Source organism: Ruditapes philippinarum, unplaced genomic scaffold (assembly GCF_026571515.1).
Source record: "Ruditapes philippinarum isolate M1 unplaced genomic scaffold, ASM2657151v2 ctg12836_1_1_1_1, whole genome shotgun sequence".
NCBI lineage: Eukaryota > Metazoa > Mollusca > Bivalvia > Venerida > Veneridae > Ruditapes > Ruditapes philippinarum.
Genome location: NW_026855008.1, coordinates 1 through 26842, shown reverse-complemented (window position 1 = coordinate 26842; position 26842 = coordinate 1). Strand labels below are relative to the sequence as shown.

General features: G+C 32.1%; 2 protein-coding genes and 1 long non-coding RNA gene across 3 annotated transcripts; 1 reads left to right on the top strand and 2 right to left on the bottom strand.

The window, feature by feature from the left end:
* Window positions 1-655: 655 nt before the first annotated feature.
* On the bottom strand, window positions 656-7784 carry LOC132741811 (uncharacterized; the record flags this gene model as incomplete). Its single annotated transcript, XM_060730073.1, is given in 8 exon segments — window positions 656-789; window positions 1377-1522; window positions 1808-1899; window positions 4176-4289; window positions 4587-4925; window positions 5620-5741; window positions 6517-6661; window positions 7339-7784. Coding segments are annotated over 8 exon segments (1148 nt in total), but the record flags the coding sequence as incomplete, so codon positions are not given.
* LOC132741813 (uncharacterized) lies at window positions 1565-4743 on the top strand. Its single transcript, XR_009627344.1, has 3 exons — window positions 1565-1777; window positions 3743-3873; window positions 4606-4743. It is a non-coding gene; the product is annotated as an uncharacterized LOC132741813 (long non-coding RNA).
* Window positions 7785-10325: 2541 nt separating the features above from the next.
* On the bottom strand, window positions 10326-19551 carry LOC132741812 (uncharacterized). Its single transcript, XM_060730074.1, has 6 exons — window positions 18325-19551; window positions 17416-17469; window positions 16959-17018; window positions 16275-16319; window positions 14421-14492; window positions 10326-11084 (listed from the first exon to the last, which is right to left on the bottom strand). The coding sequence occupies exons 1-6, from the start codon at window positions 18368-18370 to the stop codon at window positions 10912-10914; spliced, it is 450 nt and encodes a 149-aa protein (XP_060586057.1). The 5' UTR covers window positions 18371-19551; the 3' UTR covers window positions 10326-10911.
* Between the last annotated feature and the right edge of the window lie 7291 nt (window positions 19552-26842).

Here is a 26842-nt window from a genome sequence, read left to right as displayed (position 1 = left end):
ACCGACGACCCTACTTTTTTTCGCCTTACACCAGAAACACATCACTTTTTTTTTTTAGGCCTTAATTCTTCTATCAGACTATTACACAATATATATATGAACAGCTGAAAAATGTAATCCTCACATATGCCTTAATCATTGTTTTATTGGAAACTGAGGAGAAAGCAAATTTAACCACCAAACATAAAGTCCAACTTGACGTGTTAAAATTGAAATAGATATTTATTCTTTGTGCAATATTTTATAATAATGCATATTTTTTTTTCGTTCAAATGCTTTGTAATTAATCATTACTACGCATTTGAACACTCTTATTGCATATTATTCTACAACATTGCACTCTGAATTGATATCTATTTCCTAAATAATTTCAGTTAATTATTTATAATTACATTAGTGTTATTGTGATCAGTTTATCATAAAAATGCTTTGTAAATTTTCACGATTAACTTACTAAAATTAAAAAACAGCATAAATATCTGAATCAACTGAATACGGTTTTAGCACAGAAATCATTTAGATATTTAGTTAAAGACTGTGATATTGTATTTTTACAAAACTTTTAAATACATGTCCAATTGCACTGAAAACCATATCTGGAACCCATTTTACATTAATTCATGCAAAAGTGAAAAATTTCAATGTTTAGATTTACCTTGCCACTTGATCTGTGTCGTGTCTCAATCTCTCGAAATCTAAATTGTCAACATTTGGTTTGATTTTGTTAATTGGACTATCATCCATATCTTGAAGTAAGTACTTGTCACTGCCTGTGCTTGTTATCCATTTCTTTGAAATAGTAAAATAGTCCTTGAATAATTATCTAAAGTCAACTTTGTTCAATGTTTTAGTATAAAATTGTCTCTCTTTTAAGTTAACAAGATTCAAGATTAAAGTAATAATTTTCATGTGATTTTAATACATTTTTTTTCTAAATTTCTACATGTATTTCTAACGCAATAATGGCCTTTTTTTTCATATTTTGGCATTTTCAAGTTTTGGTAATTAACATTTGGTGTAATTGCTTTTGTTGAATCTGGCAGTCTGATCATAGGCCATATGGGCCTTTAACTTTGGCAGAAGTATAGACCAGGACAAATAATCATAGGCCCAAAACATTTTAAAATTTATTGTGCAAAATAAATTACGTTTTATTTGTATCGAGATGCAATTTAGGCACAATTGCATGGATTGTCAGTCTGCCACTTTTCATAAAAATTCTTTTTTTCTGTTTTTATTTACTTTTCATCATTACTTGTCAATCTACTGGTTTTCACTATTTGTTTTAACTATGAAAAGAAATTATCAATATCAACAAAGCAAGTGTTGCATTCACTGTTTCCTGGTTTCGCTTGAAAATGATGTAACACCATTACCTTGTCTGTGGACCACTTTTTATATTTCATTGTTGCCTTTCCATCTTCGTTTTTGGTAAACTTAAACACATGTGGGTGGGAGTGATTTTTAATGTTGTTCAGTTGTAACCACTCCTGAAAATCATAAACCTCGGCTATCTTCATTCCTGAAATTTAGCATATTTTACATCAATCCCATTCGGAATATTTGCTTATTTTTAAAGGAAATATACTTTATAACAAGTAATAAAATTTGTAATAGATAATTGAAAGTGTAAAAGTGTATTCTTAACCAGCAAATATAAATAGTTCTAACTAGTTGTGTATATATTGCAGTTTATCTGGAAACTCCAGTTCATGCAAGCTGTGATGACAAAATTGGCAATTTAAGACGAGATTTAGCTGCCTCATAAAATTTGCAGGTAATGTGCATTGAGAAATTCATAGAATACCCGTCACTGGAAGCTGCTTGTAGCATTTTTCAAAGGTTGTTATCAAATCATCCAGGATAAATATGTCTTCTCTGGAAGCTCTGACCGAAAACCTGTTATGAATGTATAATCATAAGTTAAGTCTAGGCTGCAATGTTGTATACAGACAATGAATCTTGTATCATAATATAGGACTTAACCTTCAAATTTACTTGCCCTTCATGTAATCACGGACACCGACTAGGAGTGAAGACATTGAATATCGCGATATCTATGTATCATCGATATTCATCATCCTATTCAATTTTGATACACATTTGCAAATGTCGATACAAGATAACATTAATTTATTTCTTTTTGTAAATATGTACTTTTCACTTTTTTTTACAGTTATCCATGCTAACTTGAACTTTAAACTCTGTTTTCATATGTGACTAACAAAAATAACAGAAAAAAGAAACTTTCTGTTTGTAGTATTTCTAGTCTTAATAGCCGCATGCATAACACCATGATCACAATTTATAGCACACATTTAAATGTTTTTTATTGTATCTGTTAAAAGTCTATATATCGTCGATATTTGTCTCTCCATATATTGATACAAAAGTGTCCATCAATGACAGACCGACTTTTCTGCCCCTGAATTTTATAAACTAGAGTATTATTTTTAACTTTTTTGCTGATAGTCTTACGGTCAATTTCAGGTTTTTAGTTTTGTTTGAAAATGAATGGTGTTTGCAGTTTTAAGATTTTTTATAGAATATTAATATCGGTCATATGTTGCTGTTTGAATGGGAATATCCATCGAGAGTGGAGCTGCCCATTGGGCGGTAACGAGGCTTGCTGATTAACTGCCCAATGGCGGGTTACCGCAGGTTGGATATTCCGATCATAACCGTAAACATATGTCAGATATTTTTTCTTGCATATTCTGCCATATTATTTCATATTTAAAATGGTTTATCTCGGTATGATATATATTTATGGAAATTAAAGTCATTTCATTCATAACTAATTTCTTACAGTAGCGTATGTACTTGCAACTTGAATAACAACGGCTAAATGTAGTCCTAAGCACATATTTCCCTTCTAAAGCCGGGGCCATTATTCATTTTGCGAGCCGGTTATCACCTTCCGGCCCTTGTCTGCCGTCTATTAATCTCTAAATAATCACATGATGTGCAGAGCGCAATAATAGGGTTGCTTTCTCCGGTATCTAGGTCACACTTAAAGGTCAAATGTTAAAAAAAAAATTCATTTCATTATTAAATGTCTACTTCTAGTTCTGCTAAATAACTTTAAACAATTGAAAAACTTTTCTTACATTATAGATCTACTTATACAGAAAGTACATTTCACTGTAATTGAAAAATATTTTTTAACGTTGAAAATATAGAAAATGAAAACAAACATTTTATTTCATCAATATAATTATGCAAATATTTCAATTATTTTAAAGTATGTAATAAATATATATTTGGATCTGGAGAATTTTTTGATGGCAAATTCTAGTGGACGTCGAGTGCATTTGTCTAATGGTCTGCATATCTTGAATTTTGTATTAATGTTTTTTAAACTATCAATTGGACAAGTATTTATTTTGTATAAATTGTTGTCACTTGTGAATTAAAACATTGATTTTCAAATTATTTTTGTGACTAATATTATAGTAATATAGAATATATATATTTTTATCTATAAGGTTTTATTTGTTTGAACTGAAATTCATTGTCGCTGATGGTTTGCTCACCTATGTTGTAAAATATGTACATTAGTGTATTAGTGACTAGACATTACTGATAGATTACCCAAACTTTGGGATAATTATATCAATAAATAAATTGATCTGGCCACATCTAATTAAATTGGATTTCCACTTGAGCATACACTAAAATTCCTTGTTTAATTCAATGCACCATTTTATGTATATAATATATTTGAAATGCTATATTGCAGGTTTTGTTTGAAGTTATGAATTTCGGGTTACTACTTATAGTATGTAAGATGAGCAAGATCGACAAGGAAGGGCGGCGTTCAATGAACATGACATTTACTACTGCCATCATTGTGGGAATATGTTGCAACAGGTTGGTCAATTGTACAATAAAATTTTTCCAGTAATAAAGATTTGAGGCAGTTCTTTTCACAATGTGACAGTTACATGTCTAGATCCATGTCTTCTTCATAAATAAATAGATAGGAAAGACTAAGACACTAGTATTAACTACACAATTTATGTACGCAGTGTTGCATCTAGGCTGCGCGATTTGCACAGAAATTGCATCTGAAAGCATATTTAGGTATTAAGATTTAAAAAAAAAAAAAAACATTTAAAACGTTTTTTTTTTTTTTTTTTTTTTGATTTAGTAGTATATAAAATCCATATTACCTGCTGAAAAGTTGGTCTATATCCTCATGTGTGTGTCCAACCATTAAAAAAGAAACTTTCACTTTCTTGAAAATGTTTGCTTCCACCAACTTGGCAACAAAGCCTAGTACATATCTGAATTGTAAAATTTATTGAACAGTTCATTTGCAGTAAGTGTATTATGATTTATTAAATAGAGGATATTGATTGAATGTTTTGAATTAATTTTTATTAATTCTTAATAGGCAATGAATAGCTTATTTAATTAATGATATTCTATTATTGAATTTATAAGCAAAATGTATATTGTTGAGAATTTCTTTTCTCCAGGGAAACAATGAAAATTGTGAATAATATGTATAATTAATTTTAATGATAAAATGTAATATTTTTTTACTATTTATTGAAATGATCTCAAATTTAATGCTAAACCTGTTCTTATTTTGTCCAGGACAGTTGTCGAGCTGAAGATAAAGGACATCAGGCAGGAAATCTAACATGGAAAGAATATGCACTAGCACTGATAAAGTGTAGGAAGCTCCATGTGCCCATTGAAAGGCATCAAAGAAGCCGTATACTCCAATGCCATGGACAATTGCTCCCATTAAGTTCACTTTCAGCCTCCAAATATTCCCCAATGATTTCGGTGTTTCACACAAACGTGGAATAGCTGTTTTATCTTGGTCCATGGCATCCATAATTATACTAAGGTAATTGTTAGGATTATTTTTTGCCTTTGATATGTGCTTGTAATATTTCTGACGCTCCTTACTGCAAATAGAAAAAAGACAAAAGTGATTGCTTGTTGAAAGAAGAAAAAAACCTAAACAATTTTGGAATTTGGAAAGAACTTATTGTATTTCTTATTGTATTTTTATGCCATAGAGTACATATTATTTTCACCATCTGTACGTATGTTGTCATAGTTATGGCCCTTGTTCTTCGAAATTGTACTGCAGTGTTGATCAGCATATGCAGTTGTTCACCTGGTTGTATGTCTATGAATTCATTGCATATTTGTAGAGTTTTGGCCCTTGGTTTTTTAAAAATTTGCAAATTTCTAACTAGTTGTACACGTAGCTCAAAAAAGTATTTGACTTATGAAACTTTATCGGAATTTTGAACAGCATGTGTAGGTGTGTTGTATTCAATTAGCTGTTTGGAAGCGACATGTCATTATTCAGTTATACCAATATAATACCAATGGCTTCATAATTGTTTCACTTCCTAATCAACACAAAGTGCATGAATCGGAGCTTGGTGCCTTTTTGTTTAACAAATACGTTCAATTTTCATTTTTTAAAATATTCTTAATGATTAATTTGATTTCTTTCACAAAACTTGTGACTCTTGTTACAATATCTATTTATGGTGTTTTTTATATGACTGATCAAGCTAAATCAATTTTATTATCATAATTCAAGGTAGTGGGGTATGATGAGATCAATTATTGTAAAGTTATTACTTTTGCTGTTCTAAATGGATTGATCGCTGCCATTGTAATTGCTCTCTAACTGATTTTTCATTTGTTGCCGCGATCCTTTCCTTAAGCTGAATGCATGTGTCGCACTTGCTGAACCTGGTTCTCTGTAAAAGTAATGTCCTAACTGTGATAAAAGAAGCAATATATAACAATTCAAATTATTCAGGTGACATTACATATATAGGGGATATTGAATGAGTTTATGCCAATTATGACGGAGTCGCAAAAGCAGCACAGTGTAACTGATATATTTGGATAAATAATCTAGTGTTTATTTTTAGCTCAACTGTCAAACATTGTGATTTGTCAGGTGTCTCTGCTAATCTTTTACTTTAAACATCTTTTCACAAACAACTAAGCCAAATTCACTTTTTATTCAAATTTGTTCAAAGACTTAATGCCATTTAGGACTCTGAGGAAATCTGTTAAAAACCTTGAGAGCTAGTGAGCTCAGATATAAGATATTAGACAACAGTTTGTTCAAATAAAAAGCCCTGAGATCAAAATTGGCCCTGTCCTGGGCATTTTTCAATTTTCTTTATTTGTATGTAATGGCAACTTGAAAAATGTTCATTAAGACTCGAACAGCTAGAGTTTTGATAGTTATCATGAAAAATTTTCTTATTATTGTCTACCAAGTTTGTTGAAATAAAAGCCCTGGTTTCAAAATTGGGTGTTATTGATTTTACTTACATTGAAAAAAACATGGGGTGGGGGATTTTCAAAAAATTTTGTTAGAAAGAGTGTGACTATAATATTTTTCAATTGACTTGATTATCTATGTGTCTAGGGGTTATCTTGATTGTAACCATATTGTAAATTTGTCATGCTTAGGGGAATTGTTTTTGTCTTTAAACATTTACCAAAGCATATACTTACCTTAGGGATTTTAATGTGGTTGAGTTGACTTCTCCAAATTTTCATTGAATGACTATAACTTGGTGGTTCAATGGTTTCCTTTTGTGCATCTGTGCACATCAATTCCCAAACAGAATATTTGGTTAAACAGCAAGGCAGGTGAAATCTAAATACATATTGCTTTATTTATCACTACATTTAAAGTTTCATTAACCTGGAAATGGTTAAAGATTTTCAAATTTTGTTATCAACAGTTAAGGTTTATTTGATTAAAACATTTAAGAAAACCAGGTAGAATAATCATTTCATTCCACTTAACTTTAACCTAGATAATAAAAAAGTTTCTCTTAGGTGGCAAAAGCAATATACCGTAAAATTCCTATTTAACGCCCCCGGGGGCGAAACATTTTCAAAAAGGGGGGCTATTATTACAACACAGTTTTGCCTAAATCAAAAAATCACTGTAAATACATTTAGTGTTAGCAAGTGTTGGAAATAACTTTAAAAAGTGTTAAGATTTCAAAGTTCATATTAAACATATTTGTGTTTACTATAAAATTAAATGGATTATGAATGATTTGAATAAAATTATGGCTTTAATTCTGAGTTCAGCACTGATGATTAGATTGTTTTCCTCATCAAAAGGCCTGTGCGGGGGGGGGGGGGGGTTTATTAGGAATTTTACCTAGATCATAAAAAAAAGTTTCTCTTCTTAATTGGTCACATCCACATCTGGGACAAGAGATACAAATATTACATACTTTAGCTTCAATTTTTAAAATTAAAGTACAATATAAAAAAAATTAGATTTTTTAGATAAGGAAATTATATGTATAAACTCACTTTGCACTGTTTGGTATTTTCTCAGCATGTTTTACAGAAAAGTTGTTCATCCACATAATAAAGAAATTGGCAGATGCACCTTTGATTCCTTTAAGTCGCCCCGGACTAGTGTATGGTTTACCAGCTAAAAAATTGTCAGAAGACCTTCATACAATTTTTTTATGTCTTAGTCAAGTACTGTGAATTATTTCATATTCTTCAAAGTTAAACCTCCTATCCCGCGTATTGAAGTTTGTGCTTTTTAAAATAAACTTTTATCCGAAGATAAAAAAATTCACCACGGGTTCGGTTCATACCTTTATATGAAACGCGATAATTAATACATATTTATAGAAATTTACTGATTGTAAATACTCTGGTTTTGCAATTGTAGTAGTGTGTCTTCATGTCTTTGAATATCAATTTTATGAGAACAACAAGTTAATGAGAATGAAAAGAAAATTTACTTACATTTTCTTTATTTCATAGTATGTACTGCGGGGAAATGCCAGCACACTTAGGAAAGCATTTAGGCATACATTTTGGCTGCCAATATTGAAAGTTGTTGATAATTTCATGTTCTCAATCCCCGGGCCAATTTTTAAAGGGAAAAATTTTCCATTAAAACAAGTAATAAAATGAATTTGCTAAATCCCAGGGGTTTTTAATTTTAAAGTTTTTTATAGCATGGAAAATGAAAAGCACCCCGGGAAATGCCATTTTGGGCCCAAACTAATTTGAATGTATTTAAATTAACTTATGTTCCCCAAAGCTTAATTTTTAATGGAAAACCTTGAAGAAATGGGGAAAAAAAAATTTTTATAATGTTTTAACCCATTTTAAAAAATCAAAAATTTCCTGTGCAATTGTTATAAAATTTGGGCATAAAAATGGTTTTTGGAAAATTTGCCCACTGAAAGGCCAATTGATGATTGTTATTATGCAAGCTATAGTATCTGATGTTGATTACTGTAAAATCTATTTCAATCGTCTTTTTTTAGGTAAATGTGAAATTATTTAATTCTTGACTAAAAACAGAAATGAGTTTTAATAACTATTGTCATTGTTGTTTCTGACATTCAATTGGCATGCAGCCTATATATGATATATATATATATTTATCGTTTGTATCGAAAACACTTGAAAGAGTAGTAAGCTCTCGCATTGATGAACATGTGACAACAAATCAACTTCAAGAAAAGTATCAGTCAGCCTATCGCAAGTTCCATTCGACAGAGACTGCACTTATCAAAGTCCAAAATGATGTACTAAAATCCCTTGACCATGGAAATGTGACAATCTTAGTTATGCTAGATCTATCAGCAGCTTTCGACACAATAGATCACAAAACCTTAGTACAGAGACTTGAAAATGTTTTTCGGAATTGCTGAAAAACCACTGGAGTGGATAACATCATACCTTCAAGATAGAAAACAGACAGTATACATTAACGGTGTGCTGTCAAAGCCGGTCACACTTAATTTTAGTGTTCCACAGGGGTCCGTTTTAGGGCCAAAATTCTATACTATGTACACTAAACCACTTGGTGCCATTTGCAAAGATCACGGACTGCAATACCATCTCTACGCCGATGACTCACAGCTGTATCTATCTTTCAAACCATTAGATGACATTTCTAAGGAAGAAACATTACAACGCATACAAGCGTGTCTCCGAGACATAATATCATGGATGAATGAAAACATTCTTAAACTAAATACTGATAAAACAGAAGTCATCATGTTCTCATCTCCGTATAACTCCAAACACATTGAAGATCTATCGATAACCGTGGGTGACTCTAAAATAAACAAATCGGTCAATGTTAGAAATTTAGGTGCCATCTTTGATTCAAACATGAACATGGAAGATCACATCAATTCGGTATGCAGATCATGTTATGATCAGCTTAGACAAATAGGAAGACTTCGAAAATATCTGACAATTGATGCATCTAAACAACTTGTCACTTCATTGGTCATTTCGCGCCTAGATTACTGCAATGCATTATTGTATGGAGTACCTCAAACATTAATAAACAAACTGCAGATTGTTCAAAATACAGCTGCCCGCATCATCTCCAGAACTTCACGGTACGATCATATTACACCTGTACTTAAAGAATTACATTGGCTTCCGGTGCAATACAGAATCCAGTTAAAAATTTTAACACATACCTACAAAGCTTTAAATGGAAAATCGCCGGAATATATGGAAGAAATGTTATGTGTTTACAAACCACGAAGGAATCTACGATCTCAGAACAAAGCACTTACTTTAGTGGTACCAACGAGTAAAACTGTAACCTTTGGCGACCGACGATTTGAATATGCAGCTCCGAAACTGTGGAACGATCTGCCGTCTGGTGTGAGAGACTCGAGCTCATTGTGTTCTTTTAAACGTGCACTTAAAACACACTATTTCAAACAAGCCTATGTTTTATCGTGAATAATCTGAGACAGTGATTTTAGAAAACTGTGTGACTACTGTGTGATATCAACCATAATTTTACAATTTGTTTTAATTCTGCTAATATTTTTTAAGACAGTTACAAATAATTAAGGTGTTGATTATAAAATACATTATTTCTAATTTGGTGTTTTAGAAATTTCGCTAGAATATTTTATCGATGTTGTCGATATTCAATTATTTTAATTCTAAACGACTAAGTTAATACCACATTTTAATTGATTGTTTCATATTCTTGTTCTTAGTATGTCGTAGATTTATTATGTGAATGCTGTTTTAGTATTTTAAATTGTATTGCTGTAATTAGTTACTAGTTTTTATATCATTGTAAAACGGTAAATACCACATTTTAATTGATTGTCTCATATTCTTGTTCTTATTATGTCGTAGATTTATTATGTGAATGCTGTTTTAGTTTTTAAATTGTACTGTTGTAATTAGTTATTAGTTTATATCATTGTAAAGCGCCTTTGAACATGTATATGAAAAGGGCGCTATATAAGTTTGGTAAATAATAATAATAATAATAATATAAATTGTTATATCTCGATATGTTTTAATTTTAATAATTGTATATGTGTATTATACTGATGAAAAATGCCAGTTCAAATAGCTTAAGTCTTAAAAAAAATGAATGTATTCTAAGCAATGTGAACTATTTTATTTCAATTGAATAACCCCTGGAAATAGAGACACTGCTATTTTTTTTATTCACAAAGCATATAAAGCTATAATTCGTTTCAAAATATGTCATTATCTTTATTTAAAAACTTAAATTAATTGTAAATGAGTAGATTTTCCCTTCATTAATTATTTTATGCCTCAGCAGCTTTCTCATCTTCATTTCTGGTGAACTCGAACTGGGTGGGACTGGTTTTTTTTATATTGTTAAGTTTTAACCACTCAAGAAAGTTGTGAACTTCTGCAGCAGTTCTGCTATCTTCATACCTTAATTATTGCAGATTATACATGAAACACATTTTAATTATTTGCTTAATTTTGAATATTATTCTTTATGTATTTACTTTTCAAAATGAAAATGTTAGAGGTAATTGAAAGTTTAACATCATACTTGTCAAGTCTCTAAATAATATGTAAGAAATAGGCTTATCATCAATAAAATTGTTACCTTGAATGGTCTCTAATCCAGTTCAGAATGTATTCAGATCTATCCATTTTCTTCATTGCCTGAAAAGTTTGTCTTGCCATTTCTACAGTAGTTACACTAAGTGCAACAGCACACATTTTCAGACAGCAGAAAAACGTTGGAATCTCATTTGGTGACATTTGTTTCTTTGCTGAAAAAGAAATTTTTTGGTCTTTTAAGAAAGTGACCTCGCCCAATTTGACATTTTGCAAAGTACAAGGCATAGTCAGTCAATAAAAATTTGATTAATTAAAAATCTACAATGGACATTAATCAATAAATAAGCTAGTTATTTAAAAATGGTTGTTTCTGTGAGCGATTCAGGGCCGGTGATTTTTTTCCAATTTTCAAAACAACCTGTGGCTTTCTGAAGGGGAAAATGTAGCGTATTTTATTTTTTAAATGGGTTTTGATACGCATTCTTAAGAAAGCAATGCATTCTTAAGAAATCAATTGCGTATGTTATAAAATTAATTGCATAAATATGCAAATACACACCTTATCTGTTGCTCTGCTAGCACCATGTATAATTACCATAATTATTGTTACATTTTTACTTACATTTATTTAGTTCATTTCACATTTTTACATGTATAATTAAGAATTCTTAACACTAGAGGTCATATTTACATAAATACTTATTGTCATGCCTTTAATACTTAACAAATTGTTAGAAAAATACCTGTTTTAATTAAGTATACTAATAATTTTATTCATCTTCACTTCTAAAACAAAAAAAAATCAATTTTATAGTACATGGCCGCTATTTTTTTATACTTCTGATTTAGTTCTATTTATAATCTCAACACGAGGTCAGATTCATGTATGTTTTCTGAGGCAAAGTTGATTAATAGATTAACTGTTATGTATTATTTATTGATTTGAATTGTATATTTGTTTTAATAAGGAAGTACATATTATGACATATTTGTTTTCAATTGTAACCTTGAAACACCTAATTTGCATACCAAAAGCTAATACCTGAGCGTTCATATACCAAAAAATCACTTTGCCTCTGTCTTTACAGTAGAGTAGACATACAAATTTGGCTCATCCAAATCTTTCATAATTTCTAATAAAAGTTTCATTTATATTTACCAAATTTCATCTTGAAAAGGTATCTTAAAGTAAATTATTTTAAACTTGTTACCGGACGTTCAGTATCTGGTATCGGTAACGATTTTGTTAATAAATTCCCAATTTCAGTACGCATTTTTTCCCAATTGGTCTGGTACCGGCACCATTCCCAAAGTAGAGGGAAAAATCACTGGTATAGCATACATTTGACTTTTAGTTATAGATATTCAATCTGACCTCGATCTTTTATAGTTTTTCACATTTATGCAATTTATTTTTGCAGAAATCATTACAGTATTTATTGATTCATGCATTTGGTCTAAATGTCAGCCAGAGTTATTGTTAAGGCCCATTACAAAAATAAATCATAATTTAAACCGAAAGGAATGGCTTTGTCCTTAATTTTAGTTAGTAATCAGTGCTACCAGGCTCCTTGCTTGCGCTACCAGTAATTCTTTAAATTTATCCTTCACGTTTATACCAATTGTCCCCCGCCTTTTTCATGTCCGGTCCATAACTTTGTCATTTCTGAAAGGAATTTGAAATAACTTGGCACAAATGTTTGTTATAAATAGACGATGTGTCATGCGCAACAACCAGACCCCTACCTCCAGGGTCAAGGTCACACTTGCTAATTCAAGGTCAACATTGTCTATTTGAGTGTATATGTCGTGTCGGGTTTATAACTTATCTATGAAGGAATTTTGTAAATACTTGCCATAATTGTTCACAACAAACAGACGATGTGTCATGCGCAAAAACCGGTAACCTACCCAAGGTCACACTTGGAGGTCAAATATTTGCATAGTCTGTTACAGGATATATTTTGTGTCCGGTCCAAATTTTTTTCATAGATCAAAGGATTTTTAAAATACTTGGCACCAATAGTCACTATAATAAGAGGATGTGTCACGCGCAACACCTGCATCCCTACCTCCAAGGTTAAGGTCAAACTTGTATGTCAAAAATAAAGATAGTCTTATAGGCTGTATTTTGTGGCGGATCTAGAACTCCTTCATAGTTCAAGGGATTTTGAAATAACTTTGCACAAATAGTCACAATAAGACAATGTCAAGTACAACACCTGCACCCCTACCTCCAAGGTCAAGGTCACACTTGGAGGTCAAATACTTGCATAGTCTGTTACAGGATATATTTTGTGTCCGGTCCATTACTTCATAGATTAAAGGATTTTGAAAATGCTTGGCACAAATAGTCACAATGATTAGATGATATGTCAAAAAAAATTTGATAATTTTTGTGCCCCCATTATAGGGGGGGATCATTTAGATTTACCCTTGTCTGTCCGTTCGTTCCCTTTTTTGTGTCGCACGTAGCTCAAAAAGTATTTGACCTATAGTCATGAAACCTTACATGAATGTTGCTCAGCATGTGTAGTTGTGCACCTGGGTATTTTATTGTGGATATTTTTTGATTTATTGCCCTTGAATTAGTAAAAATTTTCAAATTGTGTTGCACAGAACTCAAATAATATTTTACCTAGAGTCAAGAAACCTTGCTGGAATGTTGCTCAGCCTGTGCAGTCAGTGCTTTTTTCACTTTTGGGGGAAGGGGAGTCGGTGCCCTTTTGAAGGGAAAATTGCAATAGGATGGTCAACGTGTAAAAGGTCAAAAACTTAACATAGATTTTTAAATTCCATGTTTCATTTTTTTTTTTTTTTTAACAAATTTATTGTTTCATTTGCAGATCTAGCATTGATCATATACTTCAATCTTTTCAAATAGCACAAGAGCATTTATAGTTAAAACTAATGAAATAAACAATTTTTTAGTAAATCTAAAAAGATAAAAGAAAAATATTTTCAAAGGTCATTCTTGTTATAAAAAAATCAAGTCTTAAGTACACATTCATGTTCACTGCTGAAGGGGATTTAATTGTCCTCCAGACTGCCATAGAGTAAAACTGGCTGTCATGTATCTTTCAAATTTTCTGCCCATCAATAATTGATATACATTTGAAAATTTTGATAATTTTTGTGCCCCCATTATAGGGGGGGATCATTTAGATTTACCCTTGTCTGTCCGTTCGTTCCCTTTTTTGTGTCGCACGTAGCTCAAAAAGTATTTGACCTATAGTCATGAAACCTTACATGAATGTTGCTCAGCATGTGTAGTTGTGCACCTGGGTATTTTCTTGTGGATATTTTTTGATTTATTGCCCTTGAATTAGTAAAAATTTTCAAATTGTGTTGCACAGAACTCAAATAATATTTTACCTAGAGTCAAGAAACCTTGCTGGAATGTTGCTCAGCCTGTGCAGTCAGTGCTTTTTTCACTTTTGGGGGAAGGGGGTCGGTGCCCTTTTGAAGGGGAAAATTGCAATAGGATGGGTAACGTGTAAAATAAAAAAAATCTTAAAGTGAATTTCAGGTGTCAAAATGTAATATACCTCTTTTTGTTGGTCTTGATTCACAACTTTCTGATGTTATTTTGCGCCATCCAATTGGACGTCCCCTCTTTTCTGAAATTTGTAAATTAATAATTTAAAGAATTTTTAGACAAGAAATTTTAAATGATATCTGGGATCTGTATAAAGATTAAAATCACATTTTCAGTTTAATTCGTGAATCCACGCCTTGTTTATTATACCCCCAAAAATGAAGTGGGTCTGTCAATGCGGTCCGTTGCATTGTCCTTGTCCGGAGCATTACTTGAAAACTAATGGTTGGATGTCAATATAACTTCATACAATGGTCAAGCACATTGAGAGGAAGTGCAGTGCACAAGAACCATAACTCCATCTTGCCCTTTGTTACTTTTCCTTGTCCAGAGCATAACTTGAAAATTACGGATTGGAATTCAAAACAACTTCATACAATTAATCGTCAAGCACAATAAGGTGAAGTGCAGTGCACAAGAACCATAACTCTATCTAAAGTAATTATAGAGTTATTGCCCTTTGTTACTTTTCCATTCCAGTGCACAATAACCATAACTCCATCTTCAGTATTTATAGAGTTATTGCCCTTTGTTCCATTTCCTTGTCTTTCTGGACTTACTGCAGAGTAATTCAATAAAACTTCATCAATGGCCAACCACATTGAAAGGAAATACAACATACAAGAACAACAACTATCTTTAATTGCCCACAACCATAACTGTATTTCAATTGTTTTACAAGGTATTCTGTTACTAGTAACATGCTCATTTCCGGAGCAGTCTTGCGGGGGTATTAATCACATTTAGTGATAGTTCTAGTTTACAATTAAAAACCATAAGACAGACAGATGTGGTTCTTATTGACACTGTTTCCTGGTTTAGTATTGAAAAATATTGTAGCCGGATAACTTTTTATGCCCCCACAGAGTGGGAGCATATAGCGTTGCACTTGTCCGTCTGTCACGCCGTACGTCCTGAAATCTTGTGAACGCAACTCGTCTTAAACCGGATGGCAGATTTTTGGTAGTAAAGGAAGGAATTTTCGCTGCGACTAAATTTAACAGAATTATGGCCCTTTCTTGATTTTTTCACTATCTACTATGTAGAAATTTTGTGAACACAACTACTCTTACACCGGATGGTAGATTTTGCTTAAACTTTCAGGGATGAACAACCTTAATATTGAGATGGTAGTAAAGGAAGGAATTTTTGCTGCGACCAAATTTAACAGAATTATGGCCCTTTGTTGATTTTTTCACTATATACCATATAGAAATTTTGTGAACGCAACTCCCCTTTAACCGGATGTTAGATTTTGGTTAAATTTTCAGGGATGAACAACCTTAATGTGTAGATGGTAGTTAAGGAAGGAATTTTTGCTGCGACCAAATTTAACAGAATTATGGCCCTTTGTTGATTTTTTCACTATATACTATATATATGTTGTAAGTGGGGGCATCCGTGTCCTTTGGGCATAGCTCTGCCGTTTGTTGGTACGGTGGAGCGATAGCTCAGTTGGTTACACCACTGACTTTGACTCTCAAGTCCTGGTTCGATCCCGTTGAACGCCCTTGTGATTTTTCATAAACAATGTTTTCTACCTACCCAGAGGTATAATGGTACTAAGCCCAGGTAATAATCGCATGTATCAGTGATATACACTGGGCATGTAAAAGAACCAAGGGATCTATTCAATAAGAACTGGTTCACGAGCCCCTTGTATCTCTAGTGTCTGCTGAGGTGTGGAGCCTTCTCAAATTGCACTTTTATAGGCTAACGCCTTGTCTAAAGAAAATCAAATCGGGTATTTGTAGAAGAAGCAAACGATATATTATTTTAGGCCAAGACTATGTATTGATATTACCTTTTCTTTTCAGACTGGACTCATTGCTGTCGCTTTCGCTGGAATCTGAAAATAATGAACAATCTATATTGTTTGGATTCATCCCACTACAGTGTTGGAACAGTATTTACAGACGCTTTTGAAATTGTGATCTCGGAGTATAGAGATAAAAGACTTTTTCTGCTGATTTTTTACATTTGTGCAATTAAGCATATGAAAAGGGTTTAGCTTTATAACATATTTTGTCCAGAACCACCCTTTATAAATTTAGATTTGAAACTAAACATGTGTTATTAGTTTACCTAATACTTCTGACAACAATTCTAACATGACCCGCATTTTTCGATATTGAATTTAGAAGAGCCTAAAGTGCGTTAATATGCTAAAAAATCACTGTACGACTTTCTATATTTAGACATTTGACGTAATCATTATACATGTGACGTAACTACTAAAAATGTGACGCGCCGACGATAAGTACGGAAAATAATCTGACGCAAAATAGCTAAATATCAGATATGGCAGCATTTATTTGTTGACACCGTGTTAGAATCGAAATAATATATCCAAATTGGAGATTTTATTGCTTGATAACATCACTGTCATTCCGAAGCGGGGATTACATCATGAGGGCGTTATTGCGCAATGAAATATATTATTTCTTAAAAAAACAGTAGGGTTTATTTTTCAATTGTGCAATTATACCTCCGTTGCTTTCATTATCATCTCCACTGCTTCTATCGGTCTCTACATCAGTAAAGTCTTCTGAAATGTCAACAACCATTGTAATTTTAATAAGAGAGTTCCCACATTCTAGGATTTGTTTATTTTTATTTTTAAAAGGTCAAGGAAACGTTAATGTGAATCTTAAAGGTAATAAAAATGCTTGTTCCCCATGGGGGGGGGAGGGATTCTGTGTAACTTTACATGAATTTTCACCATTTTGAGGCTTATTGTGCAGATAATACGGGTCCCTGCTACCAAAGTCATCTCAATCTGATAGTTTACCTTTTTCAGTCTCCTCAAATTAACAAAGATTTTAACTTAGTTTCAGATAAAAATGTAAAAAATTGGCAAGAATGGGATGATGTGGTTATTACATTATAAAATAAGAATGTCTTTCTTTTATTTTTATTTTTTAAATGTTAATCAAATAGTTTACCTTTTTCAGTCTCGTCAAATTCATCATTGAACTCTTCTTGTTCCATATAATAATCTGTAAAACAATGGCATAATTTTCAAAATTAGGTTAAATCACTCTTCCAACTATACATTAAACCAACACCTAGTAAATTCTTGGTGAGCCTTGATTAATGAAAACTGTCTTGTATCACTTAAATTTCAGTAATATTTACTTTTTATATGCCCGAAAGAATTTTGGGCATATTATGTTATACCCCTTGGCGTCCGTTAGCAATTTGGTTTCCGGAGCATAACTTGAGTTCCATTTGGCCCACAGTATTCAAACTTCATAGGAGGATTGTCCATATTGGGTAGAAGACCCCTATTGATTTTGGGGTCAAAGGTCAAGGTCACTATTATATTGAAACTGAAAATGGTTTCCGGATCATAACTTAAGTTCCATTTGGCCCACAATTTTTAAACTTCATAGGATGTTTGTCAATATTGGGTAGAAGACACCTATTGATTTTTGGGTCACACCGTCAAAAGTCAAGGTCACTATTACCCTTAAACAGAAAATGGTTTCCGGAGCATAACTTAAGTTCCATTTGGCCCAATATAAAGGAGGATTGCTTTTTGAAGGAGGAAATACTGTATTTAATTCCCATGTCTTACAAATGCTTCATCCTTACAAAAAGAAAAAGTTCTTTCAGGCATATAATAAGCTCCGCCTAGCGGTGCTCTTGTTTCATTTATTTATTTTTTATTTTCTTTTAAATGTTAATCAAGCAGTTAACCTTTTTCAGTCTCATCAAATTCTCAAAGAATTTACCTTAATTTCAGATATAATTGTAAATAATTGGTAAGAATGGGATGGTGAGGTTATTACACCATAAAATAAGAAAGTCTTTTATTTATTATTTTTTTAAATGTTAATCAAATAGTTTACCTTTTTCAGTCTCGTCAAATTCATCATTGAACTCTTCTTGTTCCATATAATAATCTGTAAAACAATGGCATAATTTTCAAAATTAGGTAAATCACTCTTCCGACTAAATCCATTAAACCAACACCTAGTAACCTCTTGTTGAGTGTGCAAACTTTACAAAGAAATTGCACGAAAAAATGAAAACTATCTTGTATAACTTAAATTTCATTAATATTTACTTCTTTCATTTATTTTTTTTTTATTTTTTTTTTTAAATGTTAATTAAATAGTTTACCATTGTCAGTCTCATCAAATTCACATACAATGAGAATGTCCCAGAAGAAATAAAAATTCTAAAAACCTAGTAACCTCTTGGTGAGAGAACTTGACAAAAGAATGGATTAATGAATTGCACAAAAACATGAAAAAATGTCCAATCATAACCATAACCAGGATCCCAATTCTTTTGGGAATACATATATTATAATCGAGCTGTTCAATTTACATTCTGGAGCTTACTTAAAAAGTAGTAATTTAAAATGTCATTAGCAGGCTCTGATTACAGGAAAATATTTTACCAATGATATCTTTGAAATCCTCCTCCATCTTTTCAGTAAATCAGAACACTGTAAATAAATATTTGAATAATATTGTATACATGTAAATGGATGAAATTATGTGGTTGATTATTATGCTCCTCAAAGTAAAAAGGCGATGCATTTATTTTTTAGGGACCCCTATTTTTCCAGTATTTTGTTTTCCAATATGGCAATTGGACACCGGAATACTGGAAAATAGGGGTCCGTTATGGTTGCAATTTCAATCTATCCTATTTCATACAACCAGTCGATCTGAGGTCTGTCTTAAGGTCAACATTGAGTGTCTGAAAAGACATTTGGTTTCCTTTTAGAAGTACTAGTGACTTTGTCACCCCTTTTTTCCCTGTAATTTGGTAGCATTGGTATGTTGCTTTAATGTTCTTTTTTATATTTTTTTTTCTATAAAATTCGTATGTGAATTGTTAATTGTCATATAATATTTGATAATGGTATAAATATTTCCCTGATGCAATGTTTTCCTTTTTTTTCTTGTGTCCACTGACAATAAGTTAATTTTTATCTGTAAAAAAGTATAAGCCACCTCCACCCATCTTTAAAAAAATTTCTTTTTCACCTATTAAAGGGACCCCACTGAGGTTTTTGACATGATGGGACTGAAAATATTTTTTTCCAAATGTACCAATTTGATGTAGGTTAAGACCACTAAGTTATTTATGTTATGTTGGCTTTTAAACCTCAGTGGAGTCCCATTAATGTGTCTATCTGCAGTTTGGTAGACTTTCAACATTTCTTGATATTTCTAAGAAAAATAATAAATAATACCAGCATGATAACTTTCTTTAAATAAGAGGAATTTGGCGGTTATGTATACTCGGTTCCTATGATATCAAGGTATTTAAATTTTCTGTGACTGCTAGTAAAAGCAACACCTGATGATGCTAATATTTGTAAAACTTGCATACTAGATTCATTTTCATTTGCCAATAAATTTAATTTGGTGAATAATGAATGTATTTGTGACCAGAAAACTATTTTATAAAACCTTCATATTTGACTACCATTTTCCTTAATGGTTTTTATACAGTCAATTAAAATATGTTATAAACACAAATACTGACATATAGTCTGTTCATACTGTATAGTTTTAATTGTATAGCAAGTTAGCTGTTGGAAGTTTTTCACAACTGAACTTTAAAGTTTTGACCCATCTATCCTTCCATACTTGCTTTTTTGGGGATTACCTTGATACCGTAGTAACCTCCTGAAAGTACCCAAAATGGCAGACATTGAAAATATTCTAAAAAATGTCATTTTTATTGGTTCTTTTGAAATAATTTTTTGAAAAACAGTTCTGTAAAAGGTTCAATAATAAGATGGAAAAAAATCTCATTCATTTATGATCATTTATATTTAAATATATTCCGATAAACGTTAAGTACCGTGATATCATAGAATCCCGGGCTACCCTGGAGGAAGCTATCAACACCCCCCCCTCCATTAAAATCATCATCTAGTATAATCGGATACACTGCAATACATATCTGAGAAGTTATTAAGACAAACTGATCATTTATATTTAAATATATTCCGATAAACGTTAAGTACCGTGATATCATAGAATCCCGGGCTACCCTGGAGGAAGCTATCAACACCCCCCCCCCCTCCATTAAAATCATCATCTAGTATAATCGGATACACTGCAATACATATCTGAGAAGTTATTAAGACAAACTGAAAACAATAAATATATCATTAATATTTTGTGGGCCGATAATAACCTTTCCAGTTTTACAAAACAGTTGTTTCAGATCTGAACTATTGTTCCGCTGATCAAATATGGCGGCTGAGGTACTAGTACTCTCATGTATCTACGTTACCGTAACTCAAAGAGCCGCGTGCGTAGTAAACTTTCACGTTCCTCAGTATTACGTCAACGAGAAAGCAGCCGAAGATTTGATGCTTTGGGCACATCAAGATGGGTTGGTGTATCATTAAAGAGGAAAGTAGCCTGTTTTTGGCCACTCCGGGTGGATTGAAACTCAGAAATGATAAATCGGAAGAGTATGGACCGCTTAAGTCGGTCGGATGTGGCAGGACTGCCGATGAGATTTGGGTAAGGACTAAGAATGTTCCTTGTGGAAATTTAAAGAAATTAAAATTATATCTTTTATGAACATTTTTCCGGCACCAGTTTTCGTAACAATGTGCAGACGTGTTAGAGCTCCTGCTGAGATTTGAACTCAGAACTCCTCTTGGTAGGCATAAAAAATTCTATACCAGAGGCGTTTTACCAATTAAACTACAGAAGCTGCAAACCACGCCACCATAAAGACCCCCCCCCCAACGATTTAAACTACAGAAGCTGCATACTCCGCCACCATAAAGACACCCCCCCAACGATTTAAACTACAGAAGCTGCAAACACCGCCACCATAAAGACACCCCTCCCCCCGTCAGGCGGTAAAGTGGGACATTCCGACCCTACTCATCTGTCTAAACCGCACTATTGTCCGTTTTAACCTGCATTGTACTTATTCTTACTTGTTTTACTCTATTCTTTCCCTCTTGTGCATTCACCTGGCAACTTGAAGGTGACCAGAACACTTGAAGAAGTATAATAAAGAGAATCGTAGCGTATTTAGCAAATGTGTTATCAGCCGTTAACTTTTTAAGTTGCTTCGAACTACGAATCGTAGTTTCCTACATTTTTTCTTAAATAATACCTTCAACATAGTTAAAACATTAACTTTAATCCAAACAAGGTATGTGTGTTAGTATACGTACCTGTCCAAACTTATAAGAAATTTCACACTTAACTTTCAAAAACTGACCTTGTTTGGTACGTCTCCGACACGTAACCCATATTTGTTTTCAAAGAATACGCGAGAATTTGTATTCTTACGCAGAAACTGTAATACACTCCCTTACGGTGCCCCATTATGTACGCGTGTAATTTTAAATTTGTAACGCTTCCCGGACAATTATATGTCACACTTCCCGGACATCATTTTCCCACTTGACAAATTGCCAATAAGATACTTACCGAATCGCATTTTTCAAAAACTTTAAAACTTAATGCTAGATTTCTAAAATTAAAAAATGTAACTGCTTTATTCTTGGTGTATATAATTAATACCCATTTACATGAAACTGGGCCAAACTAGAACAGAATCACAATAATGCAATTCACCAAATTTACAATAAAGAATTTAGCAGCAGTTAAGAAGAGCTTGACAACAAAAGACATTACACTATTTTTCTAACATCGCTTCTGACACACGGCATACATACACTGGTTTATATATAGAAAGTATCAGACAAGATCGGCGGATTTGTCTCCCTTTGCAAAATTATGAAATTCAGCAGTATGCCTCTTGATTTCTGGAAAAAATTATCACTAAATTTGTTCAGTAAAAGTGTGGGTAAGCTCAGATATTTGGGTGGCTGTAGTTTCAAATACTACTCGAGTTACGCGTGACTTAAAATGTGAAACATACATACAGACGGCCAAAAGTTTGTCAATTAATCAATCAAGTTTTCAAGTATTAAACATTTTTTTCAATATAAATATATTAAAGGAACAAGATATTTGACAGATGAAAAGAGAGAAAAATACATATTTGAAAAGCAGATGTAAAACTATTAAGATGAAGTCTAGTGTTCAAGCTAAGAAAAATTTCTGTCAATACAAATTGAGCTTTATTTTAATGCAGTCACCTGATATAGATTTAAGAAGTAATATATCCAAAACAGTGATTTTATTGCTCAATAACATCGCTGTTTGGAATTCGGAATTATATCAAGAGGGCGCAGTAAAATATCTTACTAGGAAATGCTCTTAATGTTAATAACCGTGTACATGTTATGGTCACTGGATCCTGTCAAAGGATAAAATGGGCTTTTTAAAATAACCATATTAAATTGCTAATATTTAACTTTTGCAGGACCTCCAACAAATACATGATATGCAATTATGTAATGTATATTGCACATGTCTATCTCATTCAACTTAGATAATGCTGTTCAGTAAAACACTGAAATTTTTTGCAGATGTTGCTTCCATTAAAATTAAAGATAAACAAGGTCTCACATTTCAAGTAGTCTTGAACACAGTATTGACATGAAGTTACAATAAAGCTTTTCCTTTATGTGTTACATCTTGAAAACCTTTTTTTGCTATACTTCAACTTTCAAACAGTTTGAAATAATCAGTTCAAACTTGCTAGTAAAAACAGGCAATCTGTTTTTCTTGGATTATATTAATGCATGCCAGAATATTTTCTTAACTAAGATCAAAAACAAGACAAACAAAGAGACAATCTTTATAAACTTGATTTATTTTTCAAACTGGATAAAACAAATTTAAACACAACTACATACTACATACAAATTAGCATAACAATGTAACATTTTTGATCATATAAATGATTTATAAATAGAAACCAATATTTAATAGGAAAATAAAACTAGAACTATCGCCAAATGGGATTCATACCCCCACCAATGTCATTGACAGAAGACGACTGGGAAAGGTGGTTAAGGGATTAACTTTAGTGGCACAAATAAATATACAGAAAAAGAAATTATCTCTGGTGAAAAAAAAAGGCAAATTGAACAGGTAACTGTATAATATACATGTGCGAAACAGTTACAGGCTGTCAACCAATTCCTATATTCCTATAAAACTCCTATATTTTGGGTTGGAATCCTATATTTTACAAAACCTCCTATTTTTCCTATATTCTCCTATATTTTGAATATTTTTCCTATATTTTTTTTAAAAATATTTTGCCGAGGAATTCAAAGAGATTTAAATTTTGGTACTGCTTCTGGCCTATTGTATTTTACAGGTAAGAGAATGTGTATGCCTGCATCAGCATCACATTACTATGCTCAAGGCTGCTGTGCTCCACATAGCCATCTGCATGGTCACCATAAAAAGCAGTGCATCAGTATGTCAACTTTATTTCAGGTGACCATTCAGATGATGGTCATGCATTGCTGTAACTTTCTGCTGATGCTGTGGTTCAAAGCTAATGCAGGCTGTCCTGGGCATCCCTAAAATTCCTAAAAAAGTGAAAAATTCGAAGGGAATTCCTAAAAATGCCCTATTTTTTTCACTGAAATTCCTAATTATTTTTATCTTTTGTTATAAACATACTTATAACTTGTAACCCTGTCAAAATAATCACTGACATAACTAAAGTCGACCATGTTTTGGACATGGTCAAAAATGATTTGGCCATGATTTGCCAACTCTAAATTGATGACATTGAAATGGTTTCATTTCAACTAAAAGTTACTTTGACCTATGTCAGTAACATTGCTATTTCATAATCAAAGCAGTTGTTGATAATCATGTGGACAGTTAACAGCAAAAACACTACCATATCATGGTCCTGAAACTCGAATCATAACCATAAGAGTCCACTTATTCTGGAATATTTTGACACTGTTTTGCCAACTCAAGATATCTTGAATTTTATGTTTGTTCATTTTATCCAAATTTCTGAAGTGGTCCATTTATATCATATCATATTTGAAAATGATCATTATGAAGCTGTTGTAACACAATCTTAATTAAAAACATGTATAAATGGTTGTCAAAAATTAATGTACAATTTGTTTACTCACAACTCTTTTATTTAAATCTGCATAATATCAAACCAACATTGTAAAGTACTAAATGGGTTAATATAGACTTTGAAAAATTAATTCTTTCCCTCATATTTATTTATCCTTTTCGTATCTTTGTAGGAGAAATTGCTTATTTTGCCACAAAGTTATCAATTTCATTCAGTTCTTGTTCTTTCATTCATATGGTCCCATTTAGGAAAAGGCAGACTCATATAATTAATCACACTCAAAATAATTTGGCAGTTCAGCAATATAAAGCTCATTTCCAATTACAATGTACACACATTTTGCAATTATGTGATCTAGATAAACTGCAATTGAATGCTCTGTGTGATGAACTTTTTTGATGTGCAATTCTTTGTGTTGATTATAAATGCTTCCCATTTATTCAAATGACTGTACTAAGGCAAATGCCTTTTTTACTTTTTACCTACTTTTACAAAAAATTTCATTTGTCCATATTCAAAAGCTACATTGTGCAAGAATTTCACTGTATAAGAATTCCTTTTAGACACTTGTGGTTATAACATTCCCAAAACATAGGTAGAACATATTCAGCCATTTTAAAAAATATGGTTTGAACATGATTTGACTATGACCATTTCCGCAGGGAAGGGAGTTGACCAGTGAGTCCACACTGGTAGCACCTTTGCTCAAACTAAACTAGAGCATTATTTGTGAGTTACTTATGTGTCAAATATGCAAAGGTTAGCCCACATCATGGTCTTTTGGGACCTTAGTTTATTTAGTCATAAAATTGCAAATTTTAGCCCTAAAATTTCTGAAATATTACCCTAAAATTCGCCCTAATTTTATGTCGGAAGGTGCTGGACAGCCTGCTAATGGTTTCCTTCATTTATACGGTAGACATTTTATTGTAGAAACAGCATGGGTAAAAGTAAGAATAATTTACATTTATATAAGCATTGGTAAGTTAAACAATTTGAGTTGAAAACTCCTATTTTTTTGCCTCAAAATGGTCCAAAAACTCCTATATTTCCTGCTAAAATATTCCTATATTCCTCCTTTATTTTGGATAAGACCTGGTTGACAGCCTGCAGTTACAAATAACCTTCATTTTCTAAGTCAATTTATGACCTTCAGGTGTGGCCTTGACCTTAAGCTGGCACAAAGGTCAGATGGATTCTGCACATTGCACAGTTGGGATAAACATTTGAGTACAGTTTGAAGAATATCCTTCCATTAGTATAGAATTTATAGAGCGGACACAACGTATTGTCTAGTATTGATCGTATGTAAGTTTTAAGACTTAAAAAGGGGCACAACTTTGTCAAATTGCAATACAGAGTTATGAAACTTGACCTGCATATATTATTTTATAATATTTAGTTATAATATGTAGTTCCAAATTTGTTTGCACAAATTATTTTTTTTTCATTTCCAGTTCAAAGCCCTTAAAACTATTCAATGTTAACACAAATCATTTCTATACAAAGTTCAAGGCACTGAATTTCAAAGCCCGTGACCATGACCTTTGACCTAGTGACCCCAAATTGAATAGGGGTCATCCAGTGACCCTACATTCAATAGGGGTCATCTACTAGTTATGACCAATCACTATGTGAAATATGAAGAGTTTCTGATGAATACTTTTCAAGATAATAATTTCAAGATAATAATCAGAAACCATGTGGTCTACCGACGGACTGACATTAGCAAAACAATATACCGCCTCTTCTTCAAAGGGGGGCATAAAAAATCAATGATTTTGGCAAAAATATTGTACTCAAAATTTTTTTCCACAAAAACATAAGAGTTATATCCCCTGAACAAATTATTACACATTAGAAATATTCACAAATATCAACTTTTAAACTGCAAGATGATTGATAAATGACAAAATTATTATAGGAAAAATACAAAATTATACCAACTGTAATTGAATAAAATCTTACATTGACAATTGCTTTTTCAAGCGATTAATAAATGGCGAATAAAATTTAAGGGACAAAATACCAAATATAACAACTGTTATTGGATAAAATCCTACAACATCAATTTTGTTATCAAGTGATTAATCTGAAACAGCTACAGAAAATAAAATGCAATATATTAATCTTATCATGAATATATTGAAAATGTATCTACAGAAATTGATCATGTGCATGTGCACAAAATGAAACATTGATGTCACATTTTACATCATCAAACAGTTATATATAACTTCTTTAAAAGAAATTTTTTTAAGTTTTTACTATATGCATAAAGGGAAAATCAATGACCCCCTGGGGCGGGGCCAATTTTGAACCCCAGGGCTTTTATTTGAACAAATTTTGTAGACACTCACTAGAAGATGTTTCATGCTTAATATCTAAACTTTC

Bases quoted from the DNA above. Each gene is read 5' to 3' on its own strand.
- LOC132741812 (XM_060730074.1), bottom strand. From the start codon at position 18,370: ATGGAACAAGAAGAGTTCAATGATGAATTTGACGAGACTGAAAAAG. The intron at 17,470-18,324 runs GTAAACTATTTG...ATTGTTTTACAG, and splicing joins ATTTGACGAGACTGAAAAAG to ATTATTATATGGAACAAGAA. The intron at 17,019-17,415 runs GTAAACTATTTG...TTGACATTTCAG, and splicing joins ATTTGACGAGACTGAAAAAG to AAGACTTTACTGATGTAGAG.